At 40.7% G+C, this 25,608-nt stretch overlaps 1 protein-coding gene across 1 annotated transcript; it reads left to right on the top strand.

Annotated features, from left to right (window-relative positions):
- Positions 1-14,211: 14,211 nt before the first annotated feature.
- On the top strand, positions 14,212-24,217 carry morn5 (MORN repeat containing 5). Its single transcript, XM_023807870.2, has 5 exons — positions 14,212-14,459; positions 15,345-15,492; positions 15,924-16,035; positions 17,245-17,376; positions 24,073-24,217. The coding sequence occupies exons 1-5, from the start codon at positions 14,413-14,415 to the stop codon at positions 24,156-24,158; spliced, it is 525 nt and encodes a 174-aa protein (XP_023663638.2). The 5' UTR covers positions 14,212-14,412; the 3' UTR covers positions 24,159-24,217.
- The last annotated feature ends 1,391 nt before the right edge of the window (positions 24,218-25,608 follow it).

Genomic DNA, 25,608 nt, shown 5'->3' with positions numbered 1-25,608 from the left:
TATGAGGAGTGATAAACGGCTGGTCACTGCCCAAAAAAAACAGCCGCTTGCCCAGGGAAGATCTGCCCCATTCAGCTTTTCTTTCCTCCTTTTCAAAAAGAACCCCCCCCCCTTTTTCCCTTGCACTCTAGACCTCCCTCACACAGCTCTCAACAGCTGGACCTGTCAGTCACTGGCTAGGGTGAAAAATCAGCTGAACGAGGTAAACAACGTAAAGGTTTACTGTACCACACATCTGTGACAATAGGCTGAAGAAGTGCATCACACCAACGCGTACGCATGGAAGCATTTCCCCAGAAACATAACCTACGACTACGAAAACTTCTTTTCAGATCTGTGTCTCTACACACATACGTATAGATCAATAATGTCTTTGCGGTTATCTTCCAAATGTTTACATACGAAATAATCCCGCAATGCATATTTCAATCACTGCTACAATTAGTGCCAGAAAGCAGAGACCACAACCTTAGCATGGTCTCAAAGGGTTACAAAAACTGTCAATCTGCCAAGAAGCGAGACAGTAGCTACACCACAAACAATGGCTCAAGGGCAAGCGAGCAATTATTAAACACCCCCTGTCATTATATACTTAACATCTGACTGGTTATTGTTGTTCGTTTTTAAAGAGGTATTACTGGGCTTTGAAAGAGTGCATAAAACTAGACAGAGCAGAATCTAGCATTTTCAGAAAAATCTGGAAAAAAATTGCATACATGTCAATCTACCTGTATTGAAGAAAGTGAAAATGGGTGATTTTAAAAAACTGTAAAAGTTGGTGAAAACAGTGAGCCATGAAAAAGGGTGGTGTCTCCTTAATTGTTGCTGACCCCAATAAATTAAATGAAATAGCAAAATGAAGTAAACTATGAGACTTATCGCAAGCCATTTTAGCCATTTGAGGATATCACAAATTCAATTTTAACAATTCTAGCAAATTATTGAAATCCGAAATCCAATTGTAACTAGTTTTAATGCACATTTCTGATATCAGAAATTTGATTTTAACTACTTAAAATGCAAATTCTTGATATCGGACATTTTATTTTAGCTACTGAGATTCAAAACATTTTTCTCATTAATTTTAATGGGAGTTAGCGTTAGGATAGGAGTTTAAACAAGTTAAAATGTCAGTTTCTGATATTAGGAATTCAGTTGTAACTAATTACAAATTCAATTTATATAATAACTAAGATACAACTAAATTTCTGATAAGGAATTTGCATTCTAACTAGTTAGAAATTAATTTGTGATATCCTCTAGAAATTAATTAAAGGTGAAACACCTTGCCATACTAAGCAAGGTCACATGTATTAGGCAACTTTAAAAACATCAGATTCAAAACCTCGCATAGATGCCTTGCCAATTCATGGTTTTCAGTCATGTGACTGGGGTGTTTCTCATTAGCAAGAAGATCGTATTTGTGGTCTTGGCAAGACCAGCATTGCTAACTTGAACCCCAAGAAGAACTTGGGGTGCAATGAATCATGGGATTGGTCTCGTTTGGTGAGGAAGTAGTAGATGTATCCTTGATATTTGGGGCGGGGCTACAGCGACATTTGGGGATTTTAACCGTCCTCGGTGCTTCTGTTCTTGAGTAGAACTGTTCTTCTACAATAGAAGATGATGTAAAATGGGTACATGAGAACACAAATACGGAAAAGTACACGTATTGAGAAACACCCCTGGAGGGCAAAATGAAACCCTTCCAACATGGCGGCCAACACTGGACACTCCACTGACCTGCAGACAACACTGGACACTCCACTGACCTGCAGACAACACTGGACACTCCACTGACTTGCAGACAACACTGGATACTCCACGGACCTGTAGCCAACACTGGACACTCCACTGATTTGCAGACAACACTGGATACTCCACTGACCTGCAGCCAACACTGGATACTCCACTGACCTGCAGCCAACACTGGACACTCCACTGACCTGCAGCCAACACTGGATACTCCACTGACCTGCAGCCAACACTGGACACTCCACTGACCTGCAGCCAACACTGGACACTCCACTGACCAGCAGACAACACTGGACACTCCACTGACCTGTAGCCAACACTGGACACTCCACTGACCTGCAGCCAACACTGGACACTCCACTGACCTGCAGCGCAGGTTGGTTATTCTTCTATCTGTTCCAACCAAAGAATATTTAGATCACCTATCAGCAGAAAACAAGCAAAGATATGAGAACAAAGGTATATGTCTGCTTATATCCGACATTTAAATGAATACCTTCTTTCTTGCCTCTCCATATTTCTGCATGGGAAAGATCAATCAACTTTTGTGTAATATTGCTGGTGCCGGCAGTGAAATTTGCCACTGCAGAATAACGTTACATTGTTTTATTTATTCTGTGGAAAGCAAAAGGTTATAGTGTTGGCCAGATTTAATAAAGAATTCTAAACATGTCATGAGTCCTATGTATTAAATATAAATAAAAGGCAGTGTCCCATTTTGATCACAATTGCCCCCCCCCCATGACTAACAAAACAAGTTGTTCATCCTCCATTGTCTTGGGGTGGCAGTTTAGTATGAAATTATTTGCGAAGTTTATCCTATATTTTGCGTCTCCCATTCCAGTGGCCTGTACTACGAAGCGGGGCTACTGGCTTATCGGGGTAACTTGTCGGATTTAAGGTACCACAGTTTAAATGGACTTCATATTCATTCACTTACATTTTGCCCAGACTACCTTAAATCTGACAAGTTACCCTGATAAGCCAGTAACCCTGCTTCGTAGTACAGGCCACTGTTTAACATAAAGGTCCCAGTTCCTCTTGTGCAGTGGGAAAGTGACATGCGAAAGCAGCCTGGAGCTCAAAAAGTTCCCAGTCGAGATGGCCCTGGAACTTGGAACCAGGAACTAGTTTCCTGAACTTTGGAGTTAAAACTCCCTTCTTTCATTCATTCCCAAGGGACGGAGGCACATCTACAACCCTGTTTACACGCATAAAAACAGAATGCAATGATTTGCAAATGAACTGAATTAGCAAATAACTTGAGTATTACATCATTTAGACATAACTTGTGTACGCTGGGCCAGACATATGTCTGCTATGCAGGAAGCAAATGTTTTTATGGTATAAAATTGAACAAAATGGATATTAAATCCTAACAAACATAAAGTCCAACCAAAAGCCATCACATCTTACTATAACAATCATATTGTAATAATATAAAAAGTAATTTAATTTATCAATTTCTATAAGTCATTTAATCACAAGGTAACACAGTTAGTACATCCCTACTAGTCATCCAGCTATTAAAAATGTTTCGGATTTTTGCATGTTCTTTTTTTAGACTACATTATGATGCTTCAGTGATGCAATAATTCTAGTTTGCTTTTTTTAAAACAATTTCTTTTAGTTCTAGTTTTCCAGTACTGTAACTCTGTCACCTCAGGTGGACTCTGTCCCAAGCCCATCTGAAAACGGAGGAAGGTTGGATCAGTACTACAGGATCTACTCTGAGATACTCCATTGAGGTATCAAAATTAACAGAATTTAACACATGCCAAACCGCAAAGAAATTATATCCCGTTATTTCTTCAAAATCAATGCGAACACCTTAACTACATGCACTTTTTTAATAGTCAACGGACTACGTTCAGATTTTTGTACATGCCTTTTGTATAAATTACTCACCTCAGGCGACTGGGCGAGCTTAATTTTCAGTCCCACATAATCATAGTTCTCCTTTTGATTGTTTATATACCATTTTATTTTTTTCTAATAACTTTGTAGATTTTCAAGACCTTTCAAAACTTCGTCAGACAGTAAAATTCTGGGGTTTTTTTTTGTGTACGACATGGATTTTATGGCCCTTTATATATACCTTGGGGATCTGGACATCATTCATTGTCATATGGCTCTTTATATATATCTTGGGGATCTGGACATCATTCATTGTCATATGGCTCTTTATATATACCTTGGGGATCTGGACATCATTCATTGTCATATGGCTCTTTATATATACCTTGGGGATCTGGACATCATTCATTGTCATATGGCTCTTTATATATACCTTGGGGATCTGGACATCATTCATTGTCATATGGCTCTTTATATATACCTTAGGGTTCTGGACATCATTAATTGTCATATGGCTCTTTATATATACCTTAGGGCTCTGGACATCATTCATTGTCATTGTACAGTCATTTTAAAAGGTATATGGTAAATGCTTGTTCCTATTAGACTTGTTCCTTCCATTATGAATCCGCAAACGAGCTCATGTTGTTATTGATTTCCAGTTAAACATGTATTGTTGTGAAATTTCCCAACCCTTCGGACAGCGACCGGCTCAATGAGTCATCGGCTGATCTGAAATCTCAGAGTCGATTTATATAACATTAAGTAAATTACGAGCGGCTCTTAAGAAGACTGGGGTGCAGTTAAAGCTATCAAACTGTGCTGTTCTTGTAAAAATAATACTTAAATGATATAATAATAAATAATCCTTATGTACTGAAAGTGTCGTCTATAAGGAAAACAACATGCATGCTTTTCAATCGTGAGTTATGATATAAATGACCACCAAAGCACCCAACCAGGAAGCATGATAATAACTGTATCTGGAGGCTGTATCACCAAACCTGGATTTCTAGCATAGCCGGATAACTTGTCGGATTTAAGGTAGTCTGGGCTAAATGTAAGAGAATGAAGAGGACTACCTTAAAAACGTAAGTTATCCGGCTAAGCAATAAGACCAGCATCGTGATACACGCCCCTGGAGGAGGCGGATTTAAACAAAGCGAATACGCCTAACCACGAAAACTTTGCAATGCCGGACCTTTTATTTGAAGCTTGAAATATCTATGAAGAAAAATCTAGTAGATCCTAACATGTGATGCTACCAGTGCTTATCATTAGCTACACTGCAGAAACAGTCATCAACATTAGATGTGCCACTTCTTCTGAGGAAATAATCATTTAGAAGTATGTAAACCATTCTCCACAATGTTATCAAGGTACAATATCCCTCTGCTGCCTCGTTCTGGCATTTTTGGCAGTGGCTGAAGCAAGAAGCTGTGAAATGTTAAGCAAACATTTCCACTGGTAAACAAACATCTCTACAAGGGGGAAACCACATATAACACAGGCAGTAATATCTGCAGTCTCCAGTGCTAAAAGTCACAGTCCGACATTAAAAGTCATTCTCCAATAATTTTCAAGTGCGCTTTGGTATGGTAGCTCTGTGGGGAGCATTTTTGCTTTATACCTTCAGGGCTGGGGGGTTGAATCCTACCTCTGCTCTGTGTGTGGGGTCTCTCTGGGGATTCTGCTTTCTTCCTGCAGTTCAAATACATGCTGTTGAGCTAGCTGGTTTCCCAGCATAGCCCATGGCGTGTGACTGTGTCTTCGCCCTGTGATTGGCTGACATCCCGTCCAGGGTGTCCCCCAGCCCTGTGCCCTTTTTTTCCTGGGATGGATTTAATTCAGTGTTCAAAATCATCTATTTAATGAAAAAGAATGTGAATTAAATACTCAGGCACAATAGTTGTATAGCTGCTCGTTGAATCTACATTTCATCCTTTCTCATAAATTATACTGAAACCCTAAAGTTTCTATTTTAATGTGTAAGAAAAACCCAAAGCTGGAAATATTTGGCAGACTTAAAGGAAAGTAACCAAATATTCTGCTTCGAGTTTTAAAATATCCTGTGCCACGATAAAATGTAATTAACCATGTATCATGATGAGGCTTTACTAGATACATTCTTATGGATGATGGATGCATGAATTAACAATGTATATAATTTATTAAGAATTGGAAATGTTAATAAGTACTATATAAACAACATTAAAGTTCTCCAGGAAAGGACATATACACTTACAAACTTAATATGGACTGTATGTTTTGGCTTCCAGTAGAAATTTAATTGTCCTTGTGAAATATCATTTTGTAAAGATCCTTATAAATCTTCAAAGGCATGATCCACAGATGATTATCCACTGCAGCCCAATAAGATTGCAGGGTAATGACACACAAAGCGAAATCTCTCCGGAACAGAACAATGTTTGAATGAGCTGTGACCAACATAAGGCAGTTTTCTCTTTGTCTCTGTTGTGTCTTTTCTTCATTCTAAATAGGACCACATCAGCCAGTAAAGATTCAGACACGATGGCTGATGTTAAATAGGTAGGCGAATGCTTTAATAATATGCATTCTGATCCAAAGCGCTTCTCTAAGTGTGTTTCAATTGCAAAAACTAAACAATACAGTCTAACCGCAAGGTCAAGAGCAGATATTGTCTCCAATGTCAGCTTATGAAAAATTTTACTGTCAATTACACTGAGAACCCAGTTTAAACTTGAATAACATAAATATTTTTGCCCTCGTAGTCTTTCCTGCCCCATGACCCAGTACTGGACAAGCAAAGATGAATGGATGGATAGTCTTTCCTGGGAAAGTACCTTAGGAAAATGGGCAAAGCAGTCATCAAAAAGAAAATAGAAGAACTTACACTAAAGTGCATGCACTGGATGACCAGTTCAAACTCTTAGGGCCTGATGACTGTGTGATAAAGGGGTGAGTGGCAAGACGTGCTCAGGCCTGCAGTATTTGTTTAATCGTGTCAAAGTCAGCACCGAACAATAGGAATATTGACTCGGAACATGATTTAGCGGGTTTGTTTGAGTGTTCTAGCACAGCGTTATCCCGGGCGGGCTGTTGCTTTGTGAAAGTCCCATATTGTATTTCTTTCCTTGGCCTGAATGTGCTTCCTGTTGCGGGGCAGAGTCAACTGAGAGTGACCCCCTCTTCCTGAGCCAGGGCCCGCCACCAGACCCCCGGCCCTGCCTGCACCCTGCCTGCACCCTCACTCCCCCACTCCGCTGTACCACCCTGCACGCTACCCAGGTCAGGACCACCGCTGTCACACACTTCCTGTGCCGGCCGTCGGCTCGGACCACACCTCGGCGAATCGGCTGGCCTAATCTATCAGAAGGATGTCCCCCCAGAAGCAGTCAGGCTCACAGTTCACACGCGTGTGCTTCACCCTCGACGTGCACATTTCATGGCTGCAGTTCAAGGTGCTGAAACTTCTGGATGTCTGGAAGCTTGAGATTCTTTAAATTTAATTCTCATAGTTTAAGGCTTATCTCTCCAAAAACTAGAGATAATTTAACTCCAGACCACCAGCAAACTTCTTTCCCAATAGCACCAATTTATTTATTTTTTATTATCCTTTACATTATTTAATTTTATCAACATTGGAAGAAATAAACTCACTGGAGACATACAAGCCACTCAATAACTATTAAGAAGTATTTGAAAGTGTTTCCTTCAGTTTTATTATAAGTTCAAAGGGATTTTTAGAACATTACTTGGCGGTTTTGAGAAGTTTTCCGCCACCAAAGTTCTGGTCTGTCCCCCCCACCCCCCACCTTCTGCGGTCAAAGTGGAAGATCCATCTAAATTTTAAAAGTGCCCACAGGTGCTTAAGGTTAAGGGGGTTTTATTTACAGTGCTGATCCAACATGAGCAAGTCTTCTTGATTCCGGGTGTTTGGTTTCCCTTGATCTGATACTTTAAGCAGCCCCAGGGTCCGGCTCTTGTAATGTGTGCAATGGCAGACAGGCTTCTCTGCACAGTCAACATACCCCAGGCGCTCCCCCCCACCCCCCCAGTCGGAGAAACATCACACTGAATTGCGGAAAGACCTCTCCAATCCTGCACTGACGTCGGCTCACTCTGGTGCTTCACAGGGAGAGACTTATGTGAAATGACAACTGGCTGGTAAAGGGAAACCTGTTTAAGATTTGCGTTCTGAATTTGCCCACACACACACACACACACACACGTGGACACACAGACACACACACACACGGACACACACAGTGTTTGACGCTGACTCACACACTGCATCACTAATGACTAAAACTTTAATTTTGTTTGTTTTCTCATTATATTTCATCATTATTTATTTACTATAAATAAAGCAATGGATATGAAACCAGAATAAATAAGACAATTACATAAAAATAGATTAATACATTAAAATGACGTCATTAAACTAGTTGCAACAAAGGTTTTCTGAAAAATGTCATCCTTGTTTTTTCTATGAAACTGAAGGATGCACTTTAAAAACATCAAGCAAATGTAAGGAAACAATGCAGCAGGGTCTAGGGTCAGCATTTCAACAGAATCAGCATTTAGCCAACGAATTCAAAATGCACTGTTAAAAATGCATAAATCAGCAAAATACCCTCTAAATGGAACATCTAGAATAAGAAATACTTATACTGAACATCCACATGTATATTTATATAGGCCTATTGCTATGTTATATATATTAATTTAACTTGTTAAATGTATCCATTTGCAAGTTATATTAATGTAAAAATGAATGAATGATTCTTGACTCCACACTGGATAAGTGGTCAGAAGATGGATGGATAAATGTTTCAATCAATAATACGAGATCTGAAGTCTACATACCCAAAACAATGGATTAACAAATTTATTGATTTAGTTTTATATCTTTTAGCAGTTACCCATTTTTTGTACTTGAATTCAGTTTATTTCAAACGATAAAATGATTATTACAAAAAATTGTATTAGTCAGCCCCAGCTTTACAAACTGCTCACGTGGAGAAGCACTGCAGCCTACTAACCATTCTCATTCCTGCAAAGCAAAATGTATGTATCTTTTTTTCCAAAAGCGTTTGAACTCAGATGGCAACACCAGAACGACACAACTCAAACATGAAACGGTGATGTCGTTTAACAGGAACGCGGTTGTGCGTTGAGGGAGGCATTTGTCCATTAGCAAAGAGATCACCGTTACTACGGATACTCCGAACATCTGAGCGCTGCCATGAAAAGTAAAGAAGCAGATTGGAGTAGATTGCACAGGATGCAGTGAAACTGAGCTTTTAAACCCATTAAGCGTATTTCTGCTCATCATACATGTTCTGTAATAGACTTTAAAGTGGAAATGATTATATGGATTTTTGAATGCTGCACAGGTACTGACCCTCACTGCATTCTTTTCGCTGCCACTCAGTTTCAAAGCCTTTTTAAATGTTTAGTATTTGAAAATGAATCATTTAATGTAAGGAACGGCGTGTATGTGTTTTACTGACAGCACTTTGTAATGCAAAAAGAAATAACTACATAAAAAGCTGGGTTAGAACCCAAAAGTTTTATTGATCAATTTCAGTCTAAAACAGAAAACTATAAAAATACCGATTCCCCATTATGGCTAAAGTGTGCATCTTTTTCACAGCTATAATTGACTTAAAAATCCTGATAAACAAAAATTCAGACATAGTCCATTATGTACTGATAATGGAAATGGTATGAAGTAATAAAATGAATCACCGTGAGAAGTTAATTTTTTTTGTATCCCCCAGAACATTTGAGTAATTATTTTAACAATATTAACAATATTGGTCATTTATTCACTGTCTGCTTCTGCGTGCAGATTTATTTGTGTAACCTATGGCTCTTTATCCATAAAGACTGATTTTTTCATTCATACAGCTGGATGTCTTTACTAGAGTAGGCTGGTTAAGTACCTTCCTCAAGGGTACTAGTAGCAGGATCTCCACTGGGACTTGAACCGACAACCTTAAGGTTAAGGGCCAGTGTCCTGGAGAAAGTTAAGCACATGTACATATTTTTGAAATGTTTGGGTACTAAGAAAAAACTTTTATTACTTTGTCATAAAATGATTTATGTATCTGAAGAGTGTGAAAGTGACTTTTGAAGAATAAAATGGTTGTAGCTTGATTGGAATGTGTCTTTGATCTGTGGTTCTGGTGTGCAGAGTTGCCTACAAGTCACCTTAAGGAAGTAAGGTCAGAAGGACATTGGCCCAGGTCTATGGAAAATGAGTCCTGAACCCTTTCCTTTGCCCCCTGCCCCCTTAATGAGTATGTTGACAAAATGCAGATAGGTTTTAGCCTAAACATGGAACCAGAGGAAAGGTACGAAACAAGTTCAGGTATTGGCTTCAAACATGCACAGCTGCTCCAGAAAAGCACACATCTTGTACAATATCATGGAAGGATAATAACAGACTGGTTTTCTTGGTGCTTTGAGGTAAAATATATATACTTTTGGTACCAGCTGAGTCAGGTCACATTTCCAAATGTCCAGTTTAAAAGTGAAATCTGTTAATTAAAATCAGACCATTGAATAGAAATTACAATTCAGTACAACCACATTAACATGCACTTACACAGACTTATCAGTCAATTGCAAGGTCGCTCTGCAAAAAATAGAAAAAGTAAATGTTTCAATCAATAATACGAGATGTGAAGTCTACATACCCAAAACAATGGTTTATAGTTTACGATGATGATCTTGAGAAACACGAACCTTGTCAAGTAGCAATTTCATTTATTCATATACACCTCAATTCTGAGCATGCTATCAATACATTGGAAAACATGTGAAATACACAATGGTAAAGTTAACATATACTATGAAATATTTTTCATAATATGCACAATGACTGCATATTATGCCGTTTTTAATTATTGTTCATTAAGATTGCAAGTCACACTGTATGTTAGTGTTAACTATGTGTAAGAGATTAAATATGATGTGGTACCAGAGAACCTGCAGTATGATGTCACAGAATGGAACAGACATATGTAAGACATAGTGATCAAACTTAATTTAATATTTGGGTTATTGCGTTATTCAGAAAGTTACATCACAAAGAATCCTTCGGTAAACCGTTTGGTTATTTTCCTAAAAAAAATTGCACCAATAACTGAAAACCTACAGATTCCATTGTAGGAACTTTATTAATAAAACAATAATAAATAGTTATGCCAGCAATTGCAAAGTCTTTACATCAGAGTATGTACTTCTACTGTCAACGGTTTATTCATGTGCTTGTTGCCAGGCATTCTTGTCCATCCTAGCAGAGGACAGAACACAAGGTCCCTTCTAACTTCTGTTTTAACACAGTTGGCTTTAACCCCCTGGAGGTTTTCTTCTATATTTTATTTTCCGCTCCAACATTTTTTTCAGATTTTTTTTTTATTTTTTACTTTTTCTTACTTTAATTTAATCTGCAATGCTGTTTTGTTAAATATTCATTAAGTGAATTTTCATCTTGCATGCCTTTTAATGCCCTGATCAAACAATTTCATTTTCAGTTTAAAATACCTACGTAAAAGCTCAAAAACAGCACTATGTTACTTTGAATTCCTACGTTTAACATACAGCCCACACAACAGTCTCGGCCTCCTAATATCTTGGCCATGTTTTAGATTTTCAGCCGTGATAGGCTGCCCTGGTCAAATGACATCCACACTTGACCTCAGGAAAATGCAACAAACTCCCAGCCCAGGAGAACTTCCTATTCAGTTTAAGATCCTATATTTTCAAACAACATCATGTAACAACATTGATCATATTTTCCCAACCTTGCTATTGCCTAATGGGAGGAGAACTTTGAAGCACACGGAGGAGGAATGGCGGTGATTAAGAAGGAGGCCTCACGTGGCCAAGCCTGCGGATTCATTTCCTGCTCTGGCCCTCAGTGTGGAGGCTGCCTCTTCAGGTGGGGCTTCCTCCAGCTGCTCTGGTTTTCTCCTGCACTCCAAAAACGTGCCGTTTAGGTGAAGTGGTCTCTCTAAGTTGCCTTCAGAGTTGTGCCCAATGCTTACTGTGACGATATGCTTGACAGGCAGATAAGGAAAATGAATAATAAACAAACTTACAAAACTTACATTTCGACAGGACAGAGTCTAGTAGAGGATACATGAAAAGGAAAGTCAATAATCAACTGAAGTTCCTCTACAGCATACAGCACCTTTCTCCTGCTGTTCCTGGCTATTTTTATTTGCCCTAGATGATGCTATTCACATACTTCCTGCTTGGGAGCTTATGTTTCCTGCTAATATTGTACAAAGCAACCCTTTATGCCTTCATTAAATTTGGTCGTCCACGATACCAGTCAGCAGCACGGCAGGAACGGAGTTTGTTGTTATAGCAAAATTACTTTCAATAAACACAGGCTCCTTTCCTCTCTCTGACACAAGCCAGGCCGTCTCACTAAGCTTCCTCTATCTGACAGCCAGCAACACACCTCCCACCCACTGCCTTGGTGTTTTGAAGCAAGCGCTAAGGAGAGAGACGCGGGGGGGCTTGATCCATACATTCAGCCATTCACCAGTCTTGGTACAGCATGACCTACTCTGTCAGTCATTGTAGATGCTGAATGTGTTTCTTGCTTGTGTTTCCTCTCCGTTTCTCCCTATTTAGATCTAGCCCCTGTTAATTCTGGTGGTACCACTTTACAATAAGACTACCCATATAAAGGGTTTTTGAATGCTTTATAATCTGGTTATTAATTAGGTTGTTACACTTTGTAAATCATTAATAGACAATTTTAAACAAGTTATAACACAGTTTTCTTTTTATTAATGAGTTACTACCATTTTCAAGTGGCAAAAGGGAGCCTTATTGTAAAGTGACACTGTTTTGGTTTTACCCAGTTGCCTTTGTTTTTACCCCCCCCCCTTCTGTTACTGGCTCATTTTGTATTCATTTTACCATAAATTTCTTTTGCTGTCTGTAAGCCGTCCAGTGGATCATTGTTCACCATGCCCCGTCACAAAGGTTATTTTATTGACACAAGTTTCATATACAGAATATGAACAGACGAGGTGTAACAGGCATATATGGTACTGAGACTGGGTCCGTTTGATTCCCATGAAGGGTGCTTCCTGTCTCTGCTCCTATTTCTAGAGAGTGTCTGCTTTGACAGCAAGAAGTGTAGGTGATACCGAACTAGATGCTTCATCAGATCAGGATCACCGACATTCTCTGCAATGTGTCACTTTGTGTGAGAAACAGCAGGAGTGAGGATATTTTCCAAGCAAATCTAATCTGAAATGTTCCAATTTGACACTTGTAAGCTATGAAATACAGCACGCCATTGCTGGACTGAGAGTCTTAATCCAAAACATAATAACGATAAGAGGATTCTGTCACATTACATATTTTATCACAAGTGTATTTTCTACAGCATATGTCCCAGTCATCAGTTTGGGAAAAGAATTGAGGCATGCTAAACAAATTCAAAAGAAAGCCATTTTAACATCAGAATAAACATGATAAAAATCAGGGGGAAAAAGTCTGTTTTTGGTACATCTTTGCCACCTAACTTGATGACCCTGATTGGAAAACCCTGACCCCCCACACCACCTTGGAGTAATTTTTTTTCTGCAAACATAAGCCAGATTCCATCAAATCATTGAGCTGAATTTGAGGCATAATCATTTCAATTACAGATTATAGCTGCTCACATTTATTAACTGTAACTGAATCCGTCTTCAGTTTATGACAGAAATGCCTTGGGCTCTGTTTCTCAATATGCTTCCATAAAACCTTATCCAGTCAGCATAACCCTAATCTGTAACACTGGTGAATCCTTACAAAAACAGCCCCCAAAATGTTAGGTAAACCTGTCACTCTGCACATTCAGTGACGTTATTTCCCTTCTTTGAGACCCTTTCTATAATTTTTCACCTCTCTCCTAAAGCAAATAAATTTTCTGTTGGCCTTCTTGAGCTGGTGAACCAGTGGGGGCACAGAGATGCCATCTGTGGTGCGGATTAAATAATCACCTGTTCTAAAGAAATACATAAGATTCCATTGTTTTTGACCATCAATACGAATCACAGTTTGCGTATTCCACTATTACGACACTGGAATAAGTTTTGATTAAGAAGCAGAAGTTTGGACTTTTGGCAGTGTTTGTTTATTTATGTATTTGTTTGTTTGTTTATGTTTATGTCGATGAGTTTTCTAGACATTACAAGAACCTTGATGTAACTTATACTTCATGTGTACACAATGTCTTACAATGCAATTTAATGAGCTGATAAACAGTAGGTAAATTACGCATCAAATCAGAAAAAAAGTTTGTTTTTATTTTCAGTGAAAATGTTACACTCGGGTCAAGTTTCCTGCTCTCTAGACCCCCAAAATGGGCAATCAATACAGAATATTCTCCACACTAGTGTTTCCCAGTCCGGTACTCGGTGACCCGCAGACAGTCCACAGTTCAGTCAGGGAGCTGGGAGGGAGTAAAAATGTGGACCGTCTGGCAGGGAGCTGGGAGGGAGCAAAAACGTGGCCAGTCTCTGGGTCCCCGAGAACCGGGTTGGGCAACACTGCAATACACTCATTTTGGTCCCCCCCATAATACTTTACTCACAACCAGCAACCACCTTAACTCTGTATGATTGTTTTACTCTGCGTATTTGTTTTCCATGTGAAAATATTCGCTGTTAGTGTAGCAGATTAATTGTTGTTTGCTCGGAGCAGAAAAACAATGTGTCGCAACCTTGCCGCGAAGATACGCATTGGCGGTTACTATGGAAACGGGAAGCCGCCGCGGCTTAATCGTTCGCCGGAATGGAGTTCACCGGTAGCCGCTATGACGGAGACACCAAAAATGGCAGGTAAAAGTATTAATCTTCTCATTTGCCCCGTCTCTATAACTTGCAATGGCGAAGACGGACGTGATCGCGTTCGCTAAATTAAATTCGCTAAATTAACCTGCTTGGAAGCTGATGAGCAGACTCTCTAATATTACACGCTAGGAAGTGCAGTAACCTAGTCGAAAGCTTTGTTCGAGTTAAGGATTTGTAAGCAGTACTTTGTTATCACCAATGATTTGTCTAATAGTATAGGGAACGATCACAGAGTAACGTAGAAAATTACCTTGAATGATCGCCTATTTAGCAAGGCACGTCCTATGACCAGTTAATACTTCGACGAAAAGATATAAACATTATGCTGATTGTAAACATACATTGCGGTTTGATGCTTTAATGGTCTGTTTGAAAACAATATTAGCCATGTACTTTTGGATCTAAATGTCTTTATTTTGAAAAATTAAAGTCCTCACCATGTAATCGATATGTACATTCTGTAACCAGTAATCACTTTGATTATATGTACTTACATACGTTAATCCATCATATTATATTTTAAAATTAATAATCTAAACAACTTGCTAATTAAAGATCGGCAAATTATATTATATTATATTATTATATTATATTATATTATATTGTATTTCAGCTCATTTTAATTTCATCTACTTTCGTTAGATAAGATTTATATTTGAGACTTTTGATAACACTTTATGTTTAAATCTGCATTTGTGTGTCAGTGAAGAAAAGAAAAACGCTTTTTCTTACAGCTACCCATGACGTTTGTCTGAGTCTGTTACCTCAGCGGTGCGCTTCTCCCGACGCTGCAGTTCGGGTCGGCATTGTAAATCATCCCAAATGAAACGCATGTCAGGCAGATTAACCACTCGTGTGCCCTTATACTTCCAGGATGGAGGGTAGAGGAGAGTACACACTGCCAACCGGCACACGATATGTTGGGGATATGAAGGATGGATATTTCCATGGAAACGGGGTGTTGCATTTTCCCAATGGAGGCAAATACGAGGGTACCTGGGAGAAAGGGATATGTAATCAGGTGTGTAGCATCATCTCTGACTTCAGGTGGAGGCTGGATTTGCTGGCCTAACAGGCCCCACCATAAACAACCATTCATCATTATAGAACAGCATTAAATTCACACTTCATTCATACATTTCTTACATCACTCTTATTGTGTTAAAAATATTGTGTTAATATATTTCTTACAATTTAACAAAAATTATCTGTACTACTGTTAGCTGTTTATTTATAATGATCATATATATACATTACATGAATTCACAACAAATCATAAAAACTGTTTCCACGAGATGTGGGCAGCCCACACATGAAGGACTGACCATTTTCAATGCATTGCTTTCTGCTGTTTTGATGTGAAATACTGTGTGAGAGCTTTCGGGGGCAAATAAACATATGTAAGTCTGTAACATGATGTCACAATGGCTATAACTCAGATGTCCTTTGCAGGGGACATACACCTTTTCTGACGGACTGGTGTACCAGGAGACAGACTGGGTGTATTGTGATGGAAATGACAGGCGATACTATACAGAAATATGCCATGGACTGAAACCCGCAGGTGAAATCATGCCTGATCTTTTTCCCTCCATTTGGCACTTCCTAACTTGTGGCATACTCAGACACCTTGTCCAAATATAGTAATTTTTCACTTGGATTATTGCTGCGAGGGCAGTGTGGTGGTGCAGTGGTGCAGTGGTTAGCACTGTTGCCTTGCACCTTTGGGACCTGGGTTTGGGTCTCCAGTGGGGTTCCATGTGTGTGCAGTTTGCATGTTCTCTCCGTGTCGTCGTGGGGTTTCCTCCAGGTACTTCGATTACCCCCCACAGTCCAAAAACATGCTGAGGTTAACTGGAGTTGCCAAATTGCCAGTATGTGTGTGTGTGTGTGTGTGTGTGTGTGTGAGTGTGAGTGAATGGTGTGTGATTGTGCCCTGTGATGGGTTGGCGCCTCATCCTGGGTTGTTCCCTGCCTTGCGCCCGTGGCCTCCGGGATCAGCTCCAGCCCCCCTGCAGCCCTGAATAGGACAAGCGGCTTCAGAAAATGGGTGGATTGATGGATTATTGCTGTTCTTTCTCTTCTGAAGTTCTGTCTGGGTCTCTCTGTCTTCAGTGAAGAGAAAATGTTGATGTATTCTTTCTACATGCTGGTTTACAAGCAAATATTAAATTCCTGTGTAGTAAATTCCCTGTAACTTGTTTAGTTAGCTTCAAAAGTGTTATTTTTCCTTACCAGATTAACTTATAATTCTTTATTCTTACCCCTGAAATCAGAAGCAAAACACAGGATGTAAATTCATGCTTGTTTGAATTTATTCTGTGAAAAAATTCATACTAGACAATTGCCTATCTAATAAGGGACCACATTTCCTTGAGCTTTTTATCTCAGTTTGTTTTCATTCTTAATTGAGTGAAATAAATTATCCTTTATAAAGAAGATTACACACCTGTTATAATTCAACTATAATTTTATTATTACTATTGTTTATTTTATAACAAAAATGCTACAGGTGTTAATCTTGTGGACTATCTTATTTAAAATTCAGATTGTCAAAGACTGAATGATATCACAGCCAAAGTAATTTGAAAGTATAAAGTCATTTGAGACAGTAACTGCAACCTTAACTGGAAACTATATCATAGAGCTTTTTCTTCAATGTTTTCCTTTACGTGATCACTGAAGATGGATGGGTATTATTAGTATTCTTGAGTAGTTTTGTTTCAGCTGACACCCAAGGTGCTCATTCGATCTATTTACAATTACCTTACAGGAGAATCCCACTTGACTAATCTGGATCCTCCGAGAGTTATCCCAGAGGGCTGTTACGACTGCGGGGATGGATTTTACAACCACAAAACTCGAATTATCACTGATTATGAACACCGTTTCCTGAGAAATGCAGGTGAGAGGATACTTGACCTAACCATTTCATCAACAACTCGGTAGTGATAAAGCAAATTCAGTTTTTAATGCTAAAAGCTAAAGCTAGTCTGTGGATCAACACAGACCAAATTCAGCCTGTGTATGCAGTACAACCTTGACCCTGATCCTTACTGTATAGCTAGCTTGTGACCTATAGCACCTGTTCACTATAAACCTTCATACCATCAACCAAGCCCCAGGGCTCTGTTGATTCTTCTGTTGGTAAAAGCAAATTTTTATTTAACCAGTGGTAGCAAAGTGATTAAGCAAATGGATTAATAACTAGGGAACTTCGGCTTGCTGGCCTAGGAAAAGGCTGTACTGTTGCACCCTTAACTGATTGAATTAAATGATTGTGGCGGTATTAATATGTAGTAATGCTAAGTAACTATGGTAGATATGCTAGATGAACTACATTTTAAAAACTAAAAATGAAAAGGGCGAATCAAATACCCCTTATGAAACACGACAACAAGGAACCAGAAACCTCGGCCAGAAAAGGGATACTGGGGCTCCACCCTGGAGCCAGACCTGGGGTGGAGCTTGTTGGCGAGGGCCTGGTGGCCGGGCCTTCACCCATGGGGCCTGGCTGGGCACAGCCCGAATGAGCCGGGTGGGACGGTTCTCCAGTGACAGTGACCCCACCACCTGCAGGAGGAGCCATAATGGACCAGTGCTAGGTGGAGTTTGGTGAGGCCACGGAAAATTACTTTTAGTTTGCCTCAAAGAGATTCTGGCAAACTGACTCGGGAGAGGGAATCAGGGCTTTCCCCATGCTGGTTACAGCAGGGATGGAGTTCAAGGACATCATGAATCCAACTGACTCATCTTACTTAGAAGAGGTAAAGTTGGGATTCAGAGGAGAACTTGAACTTGGCTGAGCTCACTGAAGTAGTCAAAAAACTTCAGTGGTAAGACCTCGAGGGTGAAAGAAATTTGTCCTGAGTTCCTGAAGGTTCTTGTTTGTTGGGCTGTCTTGACTGACACGGTTGGAGGTTAGGGACAGTGCCTTTGGATTGGCAGGCTGGGGTGGTGTTCCTAGTTTTTAAGAAAGGGGACCGGAGGATGTGTTTCAGAGGGGTCACGGTCCTCAGCCTCCCTGGGAAGGTCTATGCTGAAGTACTGAAGAGGAGGATCCGCCTGTTGGTCGAACCTCAGGAACAATGCGGATTCCATCCTGGTCGTGGAACACTGGACCAGCTCTTCACCCTCACAAGGATACTGTTGGGTTCATGGGCGTTTACCCAACCAGTGTTTTGTGTTTGGAAAAGACATACGACCGTGTCCCTTGGGGGTCCTGGGGTACGGGGTCCGTTGTTGCAGGCTATCAGTTCCCTGTACAAATGGAGCAAGAGTTTGGTCCGCATTGCCAGCAGTAAGTCAGACTCATTACCGGTGGGTGTTGGACTCTGCCAGGGCTGCCCTTTGTCACCGATTCTGTTCAGAAATTTTGTGGACAGAATTTCTAGGCATAGCTAAGGGGCAGAGGGGGTCCGGTTTTTGCTTTTTGCAGTGGATGTGGTCCTGTTGGCATCATGGGTCATGTGACCTGCAGCATGCACTGAGGCGGTTTACACCTGAGCGTGAGGCAGCCAGGGTGAGGATCAGCACTGCTAGGTCTGAGGTCATGGAAAAGGGTGGATTGCCCCATCCAGGTTGAGAATGAGTTACTGCCTCAAGCAAAGTAGTTCAAATATCTCAGGGTCTTGCTCACGGGTAATTTACTGAACGATTTACGTTCCAACCATCACCTATGGTCATGAGCTCTGGGTAGTGAGCAAAAGAATGAGATCGTGGGTACATGCAGCAGGAATTAACTTCCTTCACAGTGTCTGGGCTCAGCCTTAGAGACAGGGTGAGAAGCCTGGACATTCGGGAGGAGCTCAAAGCAGAGGTGCTGCTTCTCTGTTTCAAAAGGAGCCAGCTGAGGTGGTTTGCGCATCTGTCTAAGGTGCCTCTTGGACGCCTTCCTGAGGAAGTGCTGTGGGCATGTCAAACTGGGAGGAGGCCCCAGGACAGACCCAGGGCACACTGGAGAGATTATATCTCTCGGCTGGCCTGGGAACGCCTTGATATTCCCCCAGTCGAGCTGGAGGCGGTGGACATCTGGGCATCTCTGCTCAAACTGGTTCCCCTGTAACCTGGACCCAAATAAGCAGTGCAAGATGGATGGATGGATGGATGTTCTAATCTATCATAACTCTATGACATTCTCCACTTCATTCAAATTTATATACTGAAATTATTTTCCATGTTCAAAGGAAATATAAAACACATTTTGTCAATTCTGGATTTCTGCTTTGAGGTCATTCTAGTCATTTTTAAGGGAAAAATAAAACAGAGTTTCAATCTCACGCCAGAATCCTGTTTCCACACCGATGTAAATGCTCAGTACTTTGAAAGGTTGTGGTTTACGTCTGTCCACAGCTGTGAAAAGGAGAGATGGGGCTGGAGGGTATGTGTCCATTGGGCTTTACCCGCTTTAGCTCTGAACAACCTTGACATATTTCCAAAAAGTCTTGTCTTATCTTACTACATGGAACATGATTCAAACCAGGGTGCAATCGCTAATGTCTCAAGAATATAGACACCAGCAGCCAAGTGTTATACATCATAATACAAGGCAGAGCATGCAAACATCATCTAAGTACGCCGACGGTTTATCTGAGCATACACACCTAAACTAAAATGAAGACTGTACATTTTGATTCCGATTGTCTTATGCTGAACAGTTGTAGCATGTGCATGATTTTTAGCGATCCAAATACAACCAACTGGTTTTTTTCTTTGCCTGTAAGATGAAATGAAGAAATTTGTGGGATAAGCACTTTTGTTAAATGTTAGTCAGGCAGATGACATCACTTCATATACTGTAGCTACCTCTGCATGTTTTGCTTAGCTAATACCTTCAACTGAAATGACTTCAAGTTTCCTCTTTTATTACTGCCGAATGTCGGACCAGAAAGAAGCTAGCATTACACCTTGTCATTAAGTACTGAACTAGCAGCTGAAGCATCAGTGTGATTATGCTGCTAATTGCGTCAGCCTCCAGGAAGTATTTGACTGAGTTGTGCTGAGCAGAGCACACTTTAACAGTCAGAGTTATCTGAAAATCAAACATGCCATGGTTAGAGTATGGTAGGGATGTCGTCTTGTTCTGGAAGTGAAAGTAACCGAGTAGTAACGTCAGCGTAAATTTTGCAACACACACCTACAGAGACGCACAAGTTGTCTGTCAGCGCTGGACTTTGGAGTGAAGTAATTTAGGGGTTTGCAGAGTGAACATCCCCAAATACGTGTCCGATACCTATTTGCGCCACGCGAACATTTTCAGTTCCATGATTTATTTTTGTCTTCATGCGGCCAGTGTTTATTTGTCAAAATGGGTGTGAAGATAGAATTTATTGCCAATGGCTTCCCTCCAGGATGAGCGAACGTTCGCTGGACGGACGCTTGCTGGAGACAGAAAGGAACTGCTCTCCCAGTGGGGGTATTTGGGAGGGGGCCGGCTGGAGGGTGAGTCAAGCTGCAGCTGTGGGGCAGAGGAACTGGGGGGGTGGTGGGGGGGGGGGCAGAGAGCTGCTTCTGGGCTGGGCAGGAAGGACCAGGGAAATACCCAGGCTGGCGGCCAAGTCCTGAAAAGCAGCAAAAGCAGATGGGAGGAAGCCCCCGGGATTCTCCTTCTACAGAAGCCATGGCAAGACGTATCAGCCGAAAGTGACTTAGACCTCGCCGGGTCAGGGAGTGGCCGTGCGGGACGCCCTGGAGTGCCAGCCTCCTGCCCGCGGACGCACCGGGCAAATTCTCCACATTGACCCCTGTGGTTGCCGCTGAATGTCTCCTCCTGCTGTTGGAAATACCGGCAGTTAATGTCATATTGCCAACGTAAAGACATACGAGCAAACAAGACGCATAATACAAAGCCTCTTTACCTATTACTAACAGATTATTTAAAAGGAATGTTGAATCGTTTCTTAGTTAAACCGCAAAGGCTACATGCTTCGTAGCGTGACATTTGTAGCCAAACCTCAGCAAGGATGCCAACCATCTGTAAAATCAACGTAAGGCAAGGTTACGGTATCAGGGCTGGAGAGTACAGCTGCAGCCGTCCAAGGGGGGCCATGGGGTGGACTGCTGCCGGGACACATTCTTAGTAAGTGAAAAGTTTCCTAAACTGCATTAGGTTCCACCCAAAAATGATGCCCCATCCCCAGATAATACCTAAAGTATCCAAAAGAAATTGCTTTTTGCACTCTGTTCTTAGAAAACTGGTCATTTATTTTTATTAAAAGTCATTCTGAGAAATTTGTATATTCCAACTGAAATTCCTCCTTAACAGATAAAAGCCACAAACAGTTGTATTTCATTTCAAACATTACACAAGATAAATCCTTTCCACTTGAAACTTATTAAAGGGGTACTTCTTCCAAAAAAATTATTTTCATACACCTCCTTTGTTCTTTAACTCATCTTATTGCATGAATCGATCCACCGTTGTATTTTACCTTAATGACAAATAGTTGTGTAAGTGGTATTGAGCCCCTGTATATTGTTCAGAGTGGTTTCCTGCTTCTGGTGTAATTGCCCCTTTGAAACCTACAAAGGTTCACATTCAAAGCATTGCACTGCCAACAAAAACAACCTGCCTTGGACCGCTGCCATTTTATTCCATTGTGCGTCACACTAAAAAATGTCAAACAGCCAGTATCAGTATAATGTTCACGTGTTTGTGCCAAGACAAAAGATAGTCTGCTGCCCCTAGTGTCACTGCTGAATTTCATAAATAAACTCCTTCAACAACAGCTCCTTAAGCCCTTCATGTCACTTAAAAAGACCCCTGAGCGGATTTACGCTTTCATATCTGAGAGCCGAGGGTATCCGCAGCCCATTAGGAAACACTCGTCCTTTTCGAAAAGGATTAGGAGTAACACCTTCCAACAAGGTGCCATTACTGCACTCCCTCTTGTGCTTTGAATTAAGTGACAGTTTGTGCATTTAGATCATTTATTGGTTTTCCAGCTTGCAACAGATCCAGGATGGAAATTAAAGCTGAAGCTGTAAATGGTTTGTAATAACCTACATTTCACATTTTATGTGTGGTTTTACTTGACAGTTTATCAACTGAGATAAAATATTTACTCATGGTACCATCGGAAGATGTAGATATATTTAAGTGCAGTGAAGCTCAGGATAGCCACGAAGTACACATTTTGCAATTATACATCAGTCTACAGCATCTTTTTCTCTGAGTATTATTTCATAGAAAAATATGACATGCAAAAAGGTGCACAGCCATGGATGGAAATGAAACTTGCCCACTTGCATGGTGCGAAACATTTAGACGAAGAGCGAGTACGAAAGTCTCAACACTAGCCTACTGGCTTGAAGAAAAAAAATTGCGTAATGGATTACATCTTTTTCCGAATTAGCCCAGTTGGCTAGTAGCAGAAGTTCCACCCCTGAGTACAGCTATAGACTTTGAAGTCGAAGATGACTGACTTATCAGTGAATATTAACCATATAATCTGATTTGACGTTAGTATAATACTTTGAGTATGTGGTCTTCCTGTTTCTGTATTTGTCTCCTTTGTGTTATTGTGATTTTTATTGTTCATATTACTGGTCTTTTGAGGGGTGCTAGCTGGGCATCCAGTGTTGATGTACGTTGGCCAGCTAGACATGGGCTTCAGGTGTATTCATAACAATTTGGACTGTTATAGTAAATAAAATACAAACCTTCTACGAATGGGAGGGGGGTTAGGGGTAATGAAAAAATATATCAATTCTGCTGTGATTGAAGGGCCCAGAAGACTACAATGGAGGAAGAAAAAGATCTTTGGTGTTTGAAAGGGCCGAACACGGCCAGCGTGCAAACGTGCAAACGTGCGAATGTAGCCTCATTACCATACATGCCCAGGAAACGATAATTGCAGTCAGACACCACATAATTGCCACCGGTGGAGGAAGCAGAGGTATTAATTGGTTTAAAATAGTGATGAAATGTTCTTCTCAAGCATGACCTCCGCGTGGCGGGATGGTGGCAGAGAGCACAAGAGGAGAGTGGGGCCTTTCGTTAGCATTCAGCTGCCGTGGCGCCTGCCTCGGCCGCCCGTGATTTCAATTGTGGAGTGTGGTAGCCAGGTAGAGTACCATGAGGCGAGTGGAGAGGCTGTTAGGACCATTGCAGGCAATTACTGACAATCAGAGAGGAGCTTAAGACCTGTTCGCAACAATGGGGCCCGGCTCGCCTTGTTCCCGGGGTGAGCTCTCAAGTGCGTGCAGCTGCACGGCGCGATTCAGGGCCCCGCGGAGCTGCTTTACCTTCTCCCTCTGCAATTAGCAACTCCTTTCAGTTCTAAGCACCAAAAAACGGCATATTTTTATTGACTGTTTTTACTCCCAAAAATCGTGGAAGAAAAAAAAAATCCCCGTCCAGCGTTGGGAATTATCAGCTTGACGAGTACTGGCAGCCTTGGAGGACATACGGATGCACCGGCTAATCACTAAATCGTTGTGTCTCGACGCGACGTGATTTATTAAGGCCACAATAAATCCCGAAGACGCAAGGGCCGCCGTTTATCCCGCCATTTTGGCACCTTTCCTGACGAATGCCCGTTAAGTCCAAAAGGAGCCGTTCCTGAGCGATTCCCACACTGGGATTTGCCTGTTTCCACAGATGACGACGAGCACAAGTGGATTGTGAGCACCTGTCGGAAGAGCTGGGACGAAATTGCAGGGCAGCGACAGGGAGGAAGCGTCTGAGGGAGGGGGCCTGGCAGACCCTGTTCAGCTATCATTAAAATAATCCATGTGCCACTTCACAGGACTGAAGGTTTTCATCATTGTTTTACTGCAGATTGTCACTGAGAAGAAAATACATATATCTGGTTGTTTATGCTGCAAAATCATACCTTTAACCTTTAACATACCTTTAGCATATTGACTTCCATTTTTTTCTGTTGTGCATACTTACCATTATTCACTTTTTTACCACAAGAGAACACACTGATCATTTGCACCATAACATACCGTGTAAACAATCAAATTAAACCATATAAAATTGCCTGAACACAGTTCCAACTTGGACATGCTCATCGGTTTTAACATTAGTATAATTTTAGTTCTCAGTTATTTTCTACAGGAACAATAATACTGATTATTGAAGTACTGTTGGAAAAGCATTAAACGTGTTAAAAAATCGTTTTAAATATATTTGCTTGCTTACAGCAATATCACCAGCTGAAAAAAGTAAAACCGTATTACAGACAAAGGCAAAACAGAGAATATAATATGAAATAAAACATTTTGTTATAAACAGAGCTGGCTTAGAGAAAAATAACACCGATTTTAACCGGGTCAGAATATGAAGTGCATATACTTTTTGTTGCATTACATTGTTTGCGTATATTAAGTTTACCGTGCTATTTATCTAAACATGCTACATTTTTAACGGTTCTAAAATTAGCTTTCCATTTCAGGAATAGTATTGTGCTGTTAGCACTACATAGAAGGTGGGGATATTAGCAGCCAACGCTGTTTCACAATGGAGTAACGTGTCATTGTTCAAATGAAAGCATCCTCATCTATGAATGTTATATGAATGTCAGATGCTTAGATAAATAAATCGCAGTGACCCAAAAAGTTTTGATATCCCTATTATTACCGCGAAGTAGCTATGCGACGCAAATGATTAACGCTGCCTATCAGCCTTGTCAAAAGGGCAAGCTAGCCGTGATTTAGCTCGCTGTCATTAACTATAGCTTTCGGTTTATGTTCCAGGACGTTGGGTAACATAGATAGTAGAACACAGATAGGAAATTACAAACAGATTTGAATACTTTTTGTTTGATTGCAGCTTATATTTAATGTGCGCAGTGTTTAAGCTGAATGATGTTTAATAAGCTCCACATGGAGCCCTCCTTCGTGAGCTCGTCCAGCTCGAAACTCTTCCCTGCAGCCTGATTTCTAGCCGAGTCTCACGTCAGATTGGCCGCACTTTGTTTTGGGATTTAGGAACTATAATGAGCTGGAATACGGATGACTTTTTGCTTAGTGGAGACAATAAGGGTGAAACATTCTCCATTATTCAGTTGTCTTGCTGTATTTTTTAATGGAAGCGGAAAAAAACCCAATATTTACTTCAAATGTCCTAATTGAATTGGAAGGCATTGCATTTACATACTTTGGGTATATTATACATATGTATACTCAT

This window comes from Paramormyrops kingsleyae, chromosome 7 (genome assembly GCF_048594095.1).
Source record: "Paramormyrops kingsleyae isolate MSU_618 chromosome 7, PKINGS_0.4, whole genome shotgun sequence".
Taxonomy (NCBI): Eukaryota; Metazoa; Chordata; class Actinopteri; order Osteoglossiformes; family Mormyridae; genus Paramormyrops; species Paramormyrops kingsleyae.
The sequence above is the reverse complement of the archived record's forward strand: the minus strand, read 5'-3'. Positions and strand labels throughout refer to the sequence as shown.

Coding starts and splice junctions, on each gene's coding strand:
- morn5 (XM_023807870.2), top strand. CDS start 14,413: ATGGAGTTCACCGGTAGCCGCTATGACGGAGACACCAAAAATGGCAG. Junction 15,493..15,923: donor AGAAAGGGATATGTAATCAG/GTGTGTAGCATC, acceptor TGTCCTTTGCAG/GGGACATACACCTTTTCTGA. Junction 16,036..17,244: donor CCATGGACTGAAACCCGCAG/GTGAAATCATGC, acceptor ATTACCTTACAG/GAGAATCCCACTTGACTAAT.